The 14191-nt window shown below is 41.7% G+C and overlaps 1 protein-coding gene and 1 pseudogene across 2 annotated transcripts; both read right to left on the bottom strand.

Annotated features, from left to right (window-relative positions):
• Positions 1 to 1482: 1482 nt before the first annotated feature.
• LOC307149118 (GTPase IMAP family member 9-like) lies at positions 1483 to 12352 on the bottom strand (annotated as a pseudogene). The gene is made up of 3 exons: positions 12313 to 12352; positions 8960 to 9770; positions 1483 to 1514 (listed from the first exon to the last, which is right to left on the bottom strand). The product of its transcript is annotated as a GTPase IMAP family member 9-like (transcript).
• A 306-nt stretch (positions 12353 to 12658) lies between these two features.
• On the bottom strand, positions 12659 to 13285 carry LOC307149111 (GTPase IMAP family member 4-like; the record flags this gene model as incomplete). Its single annotated transcript, XM_079855194.1, has 1 exon — positions 12659 to 13285. One exon carries the CDS (start codon positions 13283 to 13285, stop codon positions 12659 to 12661), a length of 627 nt encoding a protein of 208 aa, XP_079711320.1.
• Positions 13286 to 14191: the final 906 nt, after the last annotated feature.

Below are 14191 nucleotides of genomic sequence, written 5' to 3'. Positions count from 1 at the left end.
AACAATCAGCGTATGAATCTCAACAATGGTGGCAATCAAAAGTACTTTGCTGCAATGCATGCTGGGTACCAGCATAGTGCAAAATTCCCAGCATGCATTGCAACATGAATAAATTATGCAGCTGAATTGTCCTATAATTTTGTTTGATTCTAAATATTTGCTTTTATTTTTTTGCTGTTGTTTTTGTTGTGAATTAATAGCTTTTCAGTGATGAATTAATCTGTTTATCTGAATATTTGTGATTGTCACCATTGTTGAGATGCATACGCTGATTGTTGATATCTGTGTGTGTCAGCATAAGCTAATCTTTTGATCTCATGTTTGTTAAAAGCTTTAAACTGATTGTTATAATAGTGCTAGATCTCATACTGCAGTAACACAGGGTTTGTGATGTGAAAGCATTAATGGATCAACACAATTGTTAGATTCCAAAAACATCAGTGAATCAGTCTATTTCATGATGATTATAAAATCATCAACAGGTAACCATGATCACCTGATCTCATTTCACTTTAGCTTTCTTTGCTGCTGCAAATGTGTTTGACAAACACACTGTCACAGCAGCCAAAAAAGACTAAGAGGTAAGATATACTAAGAGTTAAGAGCCCAACTAATGGAAACACTAATCACTCTTATGGTGACTTTAAATGAAACACATTAGAGTTAAACCTCTGTTAAATCTCAATAAAAACTTTTGTAGACGTCTGACAGGAATAAAGTCAGTCTGGTTAGTAATAAGTGAAGCTGGTAATGCTGTTTGTGGAGTTGTTTAATCCTCCTCTGCTGAGATCTTCACAGATTTAATGTCTTCTTTTCTCTTCAGTTGATTTCATCTAAGGCTGTGTCTGAAGTCAGTTGTAGTTCTTGTGTTTCTGCTTGTCTCTTTTTCTGTTCTCTTCTTTCCTTCAGTGATTCTGCTTGTTAACAGGCTTATTAAGGCTGAGATGACTCTATATGTAATATACACAGACTTTGTGGCTCAGATATGGTCCAGTTCTGGTTTATTTCTTTGCTTTTGGCTGACATGTGGCATTGCTATGGCCTGCTTCTGGCCCAGATCTGGCAAACAGTAGTGGGCCACACAAGGGCCGTCATTCCACGCTGCATGTGGGCCAGATCCGCATTCCACAAGTGCCAGATGTGGGCCGGATCCGGGCCGAAACAATGTTGCTATCTGGGTGGTGACTTGACTCAGGGGGAGAGGAAGGGTGGAGGGAGAGAGGGATGCAGAGATAAGGAAAGAGATAAGTTTGGACAAGACAATGTCCTGTGCTCTTTGCTATCTTCTTTCCAGGGTGGGTTTTATTGCTTTATTGCAGGGTGAGTTTTGTCATATCAGGAAAATCAGTTCTTAGACGGCCGCTGGCCCATTGGGACAGATGTAGATTGGCCTAATGGGACATTTTTGGACATTTTCCTGTTTCCACATTTTCAGTGTTATTTTCTGAGTGTTCACAGGGCTGACCCCTGTAGTTTGCAGCGTTAGTCGATGGGTGCAGGAATCAAGTAGTCACCTGAAATAACAGCATTAAGACAGGTTGATCATTAAAATGAAAGCATGGCAGAATATTGGAGGCTGCAGCAGCTTGAAAGGGTGTCACATGACCCTCTTGGCCGGGTTTGCTTCCAACTTGGTTGTGGTGGTATTCAGTCTGTGGAATGACTCGTTGTATCAAGTATGTTTGCGTTGGTCAGCATGATCGGAAAGTGTCAGTGTCATTATAACATCTGCTTCCTCCCTAGGATGTTTTAACTGACCCTTTGAGAAGTCCTTGGTCACCTTCAAGCAGAAGGTTTGGTTTGCCGGGCAGGTCAGAACTCCATCGTTGAAGGAATCATTTCACTGATGACGCTCCATTGCGTGTGAAGACACCTGAACAACTTCTGAGTGACCATGCAATGATTGAACACTGCTGTATTTGTGGTTATTGTAAGATGAGAAAAAAGTTATCGGATAAACACAAGAACACAAAATAACAAGACATGATGTACTCAAAAGTGTGAAAATCAAAAGTCAAATGTGTTAGTGGTAAAAAAGGTCTCTTTTTCAGAATCATATATTTAGTGAGCCGGTCTCATTTGATCACCAAATTTTTCACTACCATGGTGATCTGGTAGTGGAATTTAGACTTGGTCTGGATAAATTAAGGAAAGGTAGCAGAAAGTCATACTTAATTGTACTTGATGATTAAGTTTAGTCTACAAATACTATTTAGTTTTGCCAACTTAAAATGGATACTATACTTAATGAATAAGTTTAATTTACAAATACTATTTAGTTTTACCAACTCAAAAGTAATGCATGACTTATAAATTTAAGGCAATCGGTTTCCTCACTTTTTTAAGTTAACTCAACTCATTACATTTTACAGTGCATAACATTAAAGTCTAACTGATATTCATAGATCATTTTTTATTGTCATTAGTCATTTGTTGGAAACTAGGGGGCCTTCCTGGTTTGCAACAACACTAACGACTGGACATAATAAACATTTTGTCCAAAGACCAGTTGCATTGATGAATAGGTCTCAATTAGATTTGATATGTGGAATTTTAACCAGTTGATGTGTGACCATAGCCATGCACATGTTCTATGCACAGTGATACAGGAAGTTGACAAGACTGTAATGCTGAAAAGAAATTATTAAAATAATTTCCCTTGTCCTATATGTATGAAGGTGAATGATGTATTATAGATGTGCATGATGTGAATAATTTTGGCCTGGATTGTCTTATGATATATGCCAGGTAGAGATGTTCTAAGATTGTTGTAGTAATGGTGTGTATTGTGTATGTTTGTGTATAGGAGATGGGTGGTGTCTATCCTACCATAATCTGTGTTGCATAATTTAGTTCAACGTGTTGACAGGACAATGTAAGTAGTCTCTCTCATTTCCGAACTCTGTTTTAACGTCATTGTATTAAACACTCAGTCTGCTTTTGTATGAAGGTTTATTTGAGCTCCATTGAACACATTCATATAATTAATTCATAATTTTAATCCATATAATTTCCTTCAGCACTTGGTTGTAAAGGTTGTAAAACCACCATGTTTTCACAGAATGATACTGTGCCTGTGTAAGACTTATGCTAACTTTGCTTATCAGTAAAATAAGTAAGGGTTAATGCCCTTTGAGGTGTCCATTGTCAGGTATTAATAGACGACGGCGAGGCGTGAACCGGTTGCCTCTGCCGAAGTCCATTAATACCTGACAATGGACACCTCAAAGGGCATTAACCCGCTTATACCATGGTCACTTGCCAATAACACATTTTTAAAACATTAGTTTATATTTTAATTAGTTTTACAATTGAAATCTAAAGTTTTTACAAACAATAACTTGGTTTCCCTGCTTACGCCTGACGGTTTATTTACTAGGTGTCCTCTATCACTTTTTAATGGACACCCTGCAGCCAATCAGAATCGAGTATTCACCCAGACCATGCTATAAATAAATACAATTTACAGTGAGTTTTTATCTAATCATAAAATACTCTTTTAATGATGATAAGAATATTAATAATACTAACTATGAATAATATTAAATATTAGTAATACTAACTGTCGGGAATTGTTTCGTGGCTTATCATCAATATGGTAACCATTTCATTCTCAATTCTTAAACTGTGAGTTTGACGATGCCTTGTTAATCTTTACCGGGCCCGAGGTTGGGAAACAGTGGTCTAGGAACATGTAATGATAATTTGTATTGTTTTTATTATATATTTATTTAGGCATTAAAGTAGAAGCTTTTATTATTTACCCAAATGTAATTCAGTAGAGTTTATCCCTAAATACACACATTTAAATAAGCAGTTTTTAGTGTCCATTAATAAACAACACACACACACCTGTAACATCTTTGAATCATAATTGTTCACAAAACATGCAAATACTTTTATATACTCTCATGTTATTCAAAAACATTTTTATCAATGCATAGTTGAATTGTGAGACTAAATTGTTAAAGTTACTTCTATTAAATTGAGCTGACACACATCGGATCAAAGTAAAATCACAGGCCTTTTTGTATTTGTAAAGCACACGTTATTTATAAGGCAACATGAGATAGATAACTGAATTTTATAATGCGCATGTAGGAGAAGATAGATGCTTTTATTTATTGAGATCAAGATCAGAGCACTTCATTACTATTCATATCAGTGATTTATATTTTTATATATTTGAATTAGTATAAGAGACATAACCATAAGTAAACCTGCACAGTAAATTCCCCGGTGTTAAATGAACACCACTCACCGTTCATATGGGAACCACCAGCAGGGTGTTAAAAGTAACACTGAAGCAGTGTTAGAGTTAATGAGATAATTAAGTAATTAATTGAGTGATGATTGTTTGATTATTGAAGACACCTGATGATAACAAGCAGAATCACTGAAGAAAATAAAAACACAAGAACTACAACTGACTTCCAGTCACAGCCTTAGATGAAATCAACTGAAAAGTTTGACCTTATTTCTGTCATTCATCTACAGAAGTTCTTTTTGAGAATTAACAGAATTTTAGATGTTGATGTATTATTGAAAATGTTTCCATGTTATTATTGAAGTGTTTCCATTAGTTGGGCAGTTTGACTCTTTATGTTTTCTATGTTAGTTGTCTTTGTAACAGTGTTTACCAAAACACATTTAAAAGGAAACCATTCACAAAGATAATCATATATATATATATATATATATATATATATATATATATATATATATATATGTGTGTGTGTGTGTCTCTATGTTTTATTTTCTCGCAATGTATTTAGAAATGAATACTCAGAATGTTTGATCTTTGGCAAAAAAATTGCTGATGGTACATTTTTTTTAATAATAAGTAACCTCTTCTGGAATATATATATATATATTTCCTCATCATAAAGAAAAATGTTTGAGAAATGTCATCAACAACCAGAAGAGGTTACTTATTATTAAAAAAAAAATTACCATCAGAATTTTTTTTTGCCAAAGATCAAACATTCTGAGTTTTCATTTCTAAATACATTGCGAGAAAATAAAACATAGAGACATAAACACCAACATCAAGACTTATGAATCTCAACAATGGTGACATGCTGCAATGAATGCTGGGAGCCAATGTTTTTATAATATGGTGGCTCCCAGCATGCATTGCTGCATGAAGCATGTCACAATTGTTGAGATCCATATTCTAATTCTTGATATCTATGTGTGTCTAAAATAATTTTCCACACAATATATGTATAAATCACAACTCAGAATGTCTGCTCTGTGGCAAGAAGTTTTCGTTGGTAAAAAATAATCTATGACTAACTAATAATTTTTGAACAGTGATGATATTAGTGAGTCATTCTACTTCATTATGGTTCAAACTATATCACCTAATAATCTTTGTTTCTGGCTTCCTATTTAACAAATTATGTGTTATGGTAAACACTGTTACAAAGACCACAAACTTGCACAAAAAAGCCAAGAGTCAAACTGACCAACTAAATGAACATTGATCACCATAATGGCTAAACCTATTATTTCCAATAAAACATCAACATCTACACCTCTATTAATTCTCAATAACTAGTTAGTAATAAGTGAAGCTGGTAATGCTGTTTGTGGAGTTGTTTAATCCTCCTCTGCTGAGATCTTCACAGATTTAATGTCATCTTTTCTCTTCAGTTGATTTCATCTCCAGAAGTCAGTTGTAGTTCTTGTTTCTCTTTCCTTCAGTGATTCTGTGTCACGGAATAGTTGAACATGAGACGAGGATTCAAATGCAGAGGAGATTTAATTGACACTAACAGACAAAGTACAAAACTCAAGACACAGATAGCCAGCGGGAAGGAAACACCAGGAACAGGTAACTCGGACAACGAACCAGCACAATACTACAAACACAAGGAGGCTAAATAGGGGAACAAACAAAGGAGGGTAACGAGACAGACAGGTGGGACAAATTAACCAATAATCAGATAACAAGATGGGAGGGGCTAGACAATAGACACGAGCACATGGCCCAAAATAACAAAACACCCATGTGCAGCACAAGACAGGACAGGCATGTGACATTACCCCCTCCCTACGGAGCGGTTACCAAACGCTCCATAAGACCAGGGCGGGACGGGAGGGACAGACCAGGGCGGGACGGGAGGGACAGACCAGGGCGGGACGGGAGGGACAGACCAAGCGGGACGGGAGGGACAGACCAAGCGGGACGGGAGGGACAGACCAGGGCGGGAAAAGGGGAATGGACCGTTCAGAAAGCCAGGGAGGAACACAAAGTTCGGGAGTCCAGGGCGGAGCAGACTCTCCCTCGGGCGGCCAGGGCGGAGACTCTCCCTCGGGCGGCCAGGGCGGAGACTCTCCCTCGGGCGGCCAGGGCGGAGACTCTCCCTCGGGCGGCCAGGGCGGAGACGACCCCTCGGGCGGCCAGGGCGGAGACGACCCCTCGGGCGGCCAGGGCGGAGACGACCCCTCGGGCGGCCAGGGCGGAGACGACCCCTCGGGCGGCGACGACCCCTCGGGCGGCCAAGGAACAGGCACCACCGGCTCAGGAACAGACACCACCGGCCCAGGAACAGACACCACCGGCCCAGGAACAGACACCAGCGGCCCAGGAACAGACACCACCGGCTCAGGAACAGACACCACCGGCTCAGGAACAGACACCACCGGTTCAGGAATAGACACCAGCGGCTCAGGAACAGACACCAGCGGCCCAGGAACAGACACCAGCGGCCCAGGAACAGACACCAGCGGCCCAGGAACAGACACCACCGGCTCAGGAACAGACACCACCGGCTCAGGAAGAGACACCACCGGCTCAGGAAGAGACACCACCGGTTCAGGAACAGATATCAGCGGCCCAGGAACAGACGCCACCGGCTCAGGAACAGGCACCACCGGCTCGGGCACTGGAACTGGCACCACCCGCTCGGGCACTGGAACTGGCACCACCGGAACTGGCACCACCGGCTCAGGCACTGGAACTGGCACCACCGGCTCAGGCACTGGAACTGGCACCACCGGCTCAGGAACAGACACCACCGGCTCAGGAACAGACACCACCGGTTCAGGAATAGACACCAGCGGCTCAGGAACAGACACCAGCGGCCCAGGAACAGACACCAGCGGCCCAGGAACAGACACCAGCGGCCCAGGAACAGACACCACCGGCTCAGGAACAGACACCACCGGCTCAGGAAGAGACACCACCGGCTCAGGAAGAGACACCACCGGTTCAGGAACAGATATCAGCGGCCCAGGAACAGACGCCACCGGCTCAGGAACAGGCACCACCGGCTCGGGCACTGGAACTGGCACCACCCGCTCGGGCACTGGAACTGGCACCACCGGAACTGGCACCACCGGCTCAGGCACTGGAACTGGCACCACCGGCTCAGGCACTGGAACTGGCACCACCGGCTCAGGCACCACCGGCTCCGGCACTGGAACTGGCACCACCGGCTCAGGCACTGGAACTGGCACCACCGGCTCAGGCACTGGAACTGGCACCACCGGCTCAGGCACTGGAACTGGCACCACCGGCTCAGGCACTGGAACTGGCACCACCGGCTCAGGCTCAGGAACAGACACAGGCTCGACGGCGGCCATCTTGTCAGGGGACACAGGCTCGGCAGGCGTGACGTGAACAGGCACGGCGGCGGCCTTCTTGTCCGAAGACACAGGCTCGGCAGGCGTGACGCGAACAGGCTCGGCGGCGGCCATCTTGTCCGAAGACCCAGGCTCGGCAGGCGTGATGTGAACAGGCCCGGCGGAGGCGGCCATCTTGTCCGAAGACATAGGCTCGTGAACAGTCTCTGGCTGGGCAGACGTGACGTGAACAGGTTCGGCGGCGGCCATCTTGTCCGAAGACACAGGCTCGGCAGACCCACTGTGTCTCCTCCACGCATGCAATACCGTTACTGCATAGAAGAGATGCACGGCCCTCCTGGCCATGGCAGGACTGATGATAGGGAATTCTGGGACCAACGGAACTGGGACCACTGGACTCGGGACCACCGGAACAGTTACGGAGGGAGCCTTTTTTCTCCTGTGTTTCGGGACCACCGGAACTGGGACAACCGGAACTGGGACCACCGGACTCGGGACCACCGGACTCGGGACCACCGGACTCGGGACCACCGGAACAGGAACCACCGGAACAGGCATGGAGGAAGTCTTCCTTCTCCTCCTCCGTTTCGGGACCACCGGTGAAGGCTTGCCTTTCTGCTGACCGTCATCTGCCATGGTCCTCTCCTCCTCCATAGTCCTTTGAGCGCATCTGGCGAAATATTCAAACAAGGAAATTGAAGATCCCTTATCTTCGCCAGAAAAAATTTCACTCCGCTGAATCCACATATTTGGCTGGTTCGTTCTGTCACGGAATAGTTGAACATGAGACGAGGATTCAAATGCAGAGGAGATTTAATTGACACTAACAGACAAAGTACAAAACTCAAGACACAGATAGCCAGCGGGAAGGAAACACCAGGAACAGGTAACTCGGACAACGAACCAGCACAATACTACAAACACAAGGAGGCTAAATAGGGGAACAAACAAAGGAGGGTAACGAGACAGACAGGTGGGACAAATTAACCAATAATCAGATAACAAGATGGGAGGGGCTAGACAATAGACACGAGCACATGGCCCAAAATAACAAAACACCCATGTGCAGCACAAGACAGGACAGGCATGTGACATTCTGCTTGTTAACAACAGGTGTCTTTAATGCTCAATCATCACTCAATTAATCACTTAATTATCTCATTAACTCTAACGCTGCTTCAGTGTTACTTTTAACACCCTGCTGGTGGTTCCCATATAAACACTGAGTGGTGTTAAATTTATCACCAGAAATTTCACTGTGTGGAAACATAATAAAACGTCTATACACTTTATGCACTAAGAATCTGGTATTTCAGTGATCCTCTTTCATTAATTGTAGCAATTTATTTATGATGTGTGGAATTACTTCTCTTTTCCTTGCCATGTTTAAATGTATCTGCAATTGCTTTAGCAGCACCTGTTCCTCCTGTTAGAGCTGCTCCTCCTGCTATTAAAGCTACAGGCAGTGCCACTCCACCAGTGGCAGCGACCAGTACTGCACCTCCAGCTACTGCTGCTCCTACACCCGCTACACTTGCTCCTACTAAAGCTGCGTCTTTAGCCTTCTTCATCATGATCTTTTTCTGGGCTTCCTTGTACATCTCATTTGTGTAATGCTTTCCACCATTCTTCATCACCATGCTTTCTATCTTCTTGAACAGTTCAGTGACCTGTGATCGATTTTCTTCATCTGTGTTATTAAAAAACATGATAACCACCTTTACACCGACCAACTAGTTCATTAAGCTGCTTGTTTTCCGTCAGAAACTCCTCTATTGATGTTTTTAATAGGTCTCCTTTAGTGAACAGAATGATGGTGTAATGTGTAGCATCTTTTCCAAAGTTCTTCTGAATCCATTTCACTGTGTTTTTCTCCTCATCTGTGAATCTCACGTCCAGTCTGATGACCAGCAGAAACACATGAGGACTTGGAGCAGACATGTAGACACACTTCACTATTTCCTCCTTCAGTTGCCCTTTAATGATTTTTGTATCAAACAGTCCTGGAGTGTTGATGACTGAGATGATTCGACAATCCACCATCTGCTGATGTTTCTGGCATTCCTTAGTCACAGATTCAGTAGAAAACCCTTCTCCAAACATTTTTTGTCCCAGTATGGTATTTCCTGTTGCGCTCTTTCCAGATCCAGTTTTACCCAACATCACAATTCTGAGTTCTGATATAATTAGAGAAGATAAAGGGACAGATGGAAACTATATGTTAACATACTAAATCAAGGTTTATGCATTTTGTACTCTAGAACATCTTTAGACAATGAGCAAATTGTATGCAAATTGGACCAACAGCACAAAACCTCCTTTTCCTCAATTAATTAACATTAATTTGATGATCAGCCTTGAAATGATTGGCTATGGAATTCTTATTTTCAGAATTCAGTTTTTCTTTTTTACCCATTACAAAATTATATGCTATGGAATTCATATTTTCAGAATTCTGATTTCCCTTTTGAATGGGAACTTGCATTGCGTCCTCTAGAAGATACTTGGATGTGGGCGGGGTTGGATGTCAACTGCAGGATGCAGCGAGCCCTACTTCAGTGGTTCGGGACTTGCTGCAGCCAAGGCCCAGTCGAGGTCTATCTCTTGTTCCCTTGATGCGGATGTACTTTGACTCTTTTGGCTTCCAGCTAGAATGTTGATGGAGCCTTCTCAGCCTGCATGCTCCGCGTACAAGGAGACTAGATCTCTCTTGTAATTGCAAGACGAGCGTTTTTTCTCTGGCCATAAAAATGCAGCTCCTGTTTCTCCGGGACATTCACTCTGAGATGGAGAGGTCCTGGACTGAACCATGTTCATCTCTTTCAATGTTCAAATTATGTGAATGTTTAGAGGTTGCGTGATTATGGATTTGCATTGATGCCTCCAATGGAAGATGCGCTCGCAAGCTATCTGGCAGAGACATCGATGTTGAAGACTCCAGCCCAGCCAACAAAGCCAAGATGAGTTACATCTGAATTAAATGGCAGGGCGTACGTGGCTGCAGGTTAGGCCGGTACGGCTTTGCACACTATGGCTGTATTGCAAGACCTGTTGAAAGACCTGGATGATGGCCAGGGCCTTCCCCCTTAAGTGGTCGCTGAGCTGCGCCATACCACAAACCTTGCTCTCCAGACCACCAAACAATTAGCTGCCGCTATCGGGTGCTGGATGGTGGCCATGGAGAGACATCTGTGGGTTAAATTGGCCGACATTTAGGGAGAAAAAAAGGCATTCTCTCTTTGATGCTCCAGTATCACTCTCTGTGCTTTTCGGCACATCCATTGAGTTGGTGGTCGAGAAGTGTAGAGAGGTGAGGGCGTGGTCTGTGGCATTTAAAATATTTAAACCGCGCCGTCCCAGATCCACATCTCAGAGCATCACCTACAAGGTGTTTGTGCTTTTTTTCTGTTTGATATACAGTGCTATGCATAAGTTTAGACACCCATACTAAAGTTGACTAAAAAGAGGAATAAAAAATCATCTTTTGGAAACTGAACTTAATGCGTTAATTAAAAAAATTAGGAAAAATCCAACCTTTAAGGACACCAATTTTCTTTGTGAATGAATAATGTATCGTAAATAAATAAATGTTCTTCCTTAAAATACAGGGTGCATAAGTTTGGACACCCCTATGTTAAATTCCCATAGAGGCAGGCAGATTTTTTTTTTTAAGTTTTTTTTTTTTTTTTTTTTTTAGGATACTATGCATCCTGATAAAGTTCCCTTGGCCTTTGGAATTAAAATAGCCCCACATCATCACATAGCCTTCACCATACCTAGAGATTGGCATGGTTTTATTTCAGTTAGCCTAATAGCTAGTTTGATTTGCATTGAGAGATGATCTTATGGAAAGTACCCCATGCCAATCTCTAGGTATGGTGAAGGCTATGTGATGATGTGGGGCTATTTTAATTCCACATGTGCACCGGAGATCATTAATGTGGTCAAGCTTGGGCCTCCCCCTTGGGGTCTGTAAGTAGGTCCTCTGCTTCCACAAGTGAGCTCAAGATGATCCCCAGACTACAGGGGGTATTGTGGAGGGTACACTCCCCGTTATTGGGATACCTTTCTTTCCTCCACACTCTGTTCTGGCTCAGGCAACCTTGGAGACTATAGCACAGCTTTTTATTGAAGCCATTTCAAGGCATAGTTACCCTTCCTCATGGGTATTTTTAGGGTCTATCATCCCTGGTCCTAGCCTAGTCTAATCTGGGGAACACAATCTTGGGTGAGCTGTAGCGTCTGGACCAATCAGACACACACAACTTATTCATTATATGTAAACAAATAATCCAGCAAACCCACTCTCCCAACAAAGGTATCTTAGCCATCCTCCGAAAAACTGCAACTAACATCCCAAATGAAGCTAACACACAGTAGAACCAGGTCTCTGGTTACAGAACACATGAAGACGGATAAGGTTTATGACCAGAAGGTATTTGCAGAGAGTTGTGACTCACTTAGAAGGAATTTGCAGACAGTTATGACTCACTTAATTATTTTTGAGAAGGACAAATAAACAATTTGAATCCTATATATTCTATATGTAACCGCTTGAGAAATGTATAAACGTATCCAATTTTCCCATCTCATTATTTTCATTATTCTCAAGAGCAAAGAAATAAACCAGAACTGGACCTTATCTGAGCCACAAAATGTGTGTACATTAAATATGGAGTCATTTTAGCCTTAATACAAAAAGATTAAAAAGATTCTCACCTTCTCCTGATGCTATCTGGTATGTCTTCGTATGGATCATTCTCAAACTTTTTTCTAGTACATTGACTTCTTCCCTTCTTTTAGAGAAATCCAGTATTCTGTCTACCACCCTCCCTTTAAAATTCTTGTTTTCTCGTTGAACAAAGTTTACATATACATGAGTTGTGCTTTCTGTTTGTCTGAAATAAGAAATGAAGCTTTTGTTTTCTTGTTCAATCACAGTATGTGTTGTTCTCTCTTCCATTACACTTTCCATTTGCAAAGTCTTCCATGTTGTTTTTTCTTGCTCTTGTCTTGCCTCTCTCCCTTGCTTTCCCCCCCTGTACGTCCTTTCTTTCTCTTGTTTTTACTTTTCTTTTCTGATCTTTGTTTGAGACACTGAGTAAACCCCATTATTGTAATGCTGGTGATTATTCTGTTTGATGGTTTCATCAATCTTCTGCAGAAGCTCTCTGATGTGAGTTTGATTAATCTTATTTGTCCTGTTGATCTCATAGTATTTATCTCTACAGGGGTTGACAAGGTCCAAACATTTTCTGCTATGTATCAAGACCATCCATTCTCTGTTTGATATTTTTTCTCTTCCAGTAAACAGCACCATTGTGAACTTAAATGCTTGAGCTCCAAAGTTCTCCTGAATTTGCTCCACAATGTTCCTCTTGTCCTCTTTAAAGTTTCCCAGGTTGATGATGAGCAGGAAGACGTGAGGACCAGGATCAGAGAGATCCAGACTCTTCATCATCTGCTTCTTCATCTCTTCATCAGTCAGTTGAGTGTTGAAGAATCCTGGAGTGTCGATGATGGAGATGTTTCTGTCTTCTACTCTTCTTCTCTGTATCTCACTCTCTCTGGTTCTGCTCTTTTTAAATACCTCTCGACCCAGTATTGCATTTCCTATTGAACTCTTTCCAGCTCCAGAGACTCCCAATAACACAATCTTCAGATCATGTGCATCACCTGATAAACAGTTCATGTCATTAGCTGGATCTCTTGATGATTTGTAAATGATATTCTGTTTCAACTCCCGTTATTAACATTAACCTATAGCCGCCTGCCATTGTGTACCTATAGCACAATTTAATGCATGTTTTTTATTCCTAAGTCACAGTTTTTTGTGCATATATGCATATGATTTTGCAATGATTTGCAATGACCTGTTTCTTTAATTGGTTGGTTTCTATCCACTCAGTGGTATTACAAGTTGTGGTAATAAACTAGTTTCTAATTGAGATCATTTTAACTGAATGTAAGAATTAGACCAGATATAGAAATGGACACTGAAGATGGTGCTAACACAATGCTTTGTAGGGCTGTACAACTACACTGAACTCAAGCTGCGTGTCACTTTGCGACAAAAAATAATAGAAACCAGAAACCAGTGTTCATTGTAAACGACCTTAAGCGGTTCCTTATATTACTTTTGACAAATCATGACAAGTCTTAACAAGAGTTGTTTCCCTCATCTAAAAACACTTTAAACACAAAACAGCGAGTTTATTTAAAACTTTAATGGCCGAAAGTTTATCACAGATCATCATTAACCCAGCTAACAATTTTTTGTTCTACATTTTCCAAATGTTCAGTTTTCATTATGGAAACGTTAAACTGTCCAGTTTTCTTGATGTTAGTGGAACATGTTTTTAAAGGTTAGTATTATGTTACTAAAATATTCTTTAAACTTTTTTAGTTAATAGTAAATACAACTTTTTTGTATTTACAACTCAACATTCTAGAACAGTTGATTTGTAAAATTCCAAGAACATAAAAAATGTCCAGTTTTCTCAATGTTAAAGGTTAGTGTGATGTTCCTGAAACATTCGGACACCTGCTGATAACAAGCAGAAAAAGTTAGTGATCTATAATATTTAAAGCACAATCA

Source organism: Squalius cephalus (genome assembly GCF_949319135.1).
Source record: "Squalius cephalus genome assembly, chromosome: 2".
In the NCBI taxonomy this organism is placed as follows: Eukaryota; Metazoa; Chordata; class Actinopteri; order Cypriniformes; family Leuciscidae; genus Squalius; species Squalius cephalus.
This window is presented reverse-complemented; position numbering and strand designations above follow the sequence as displayed.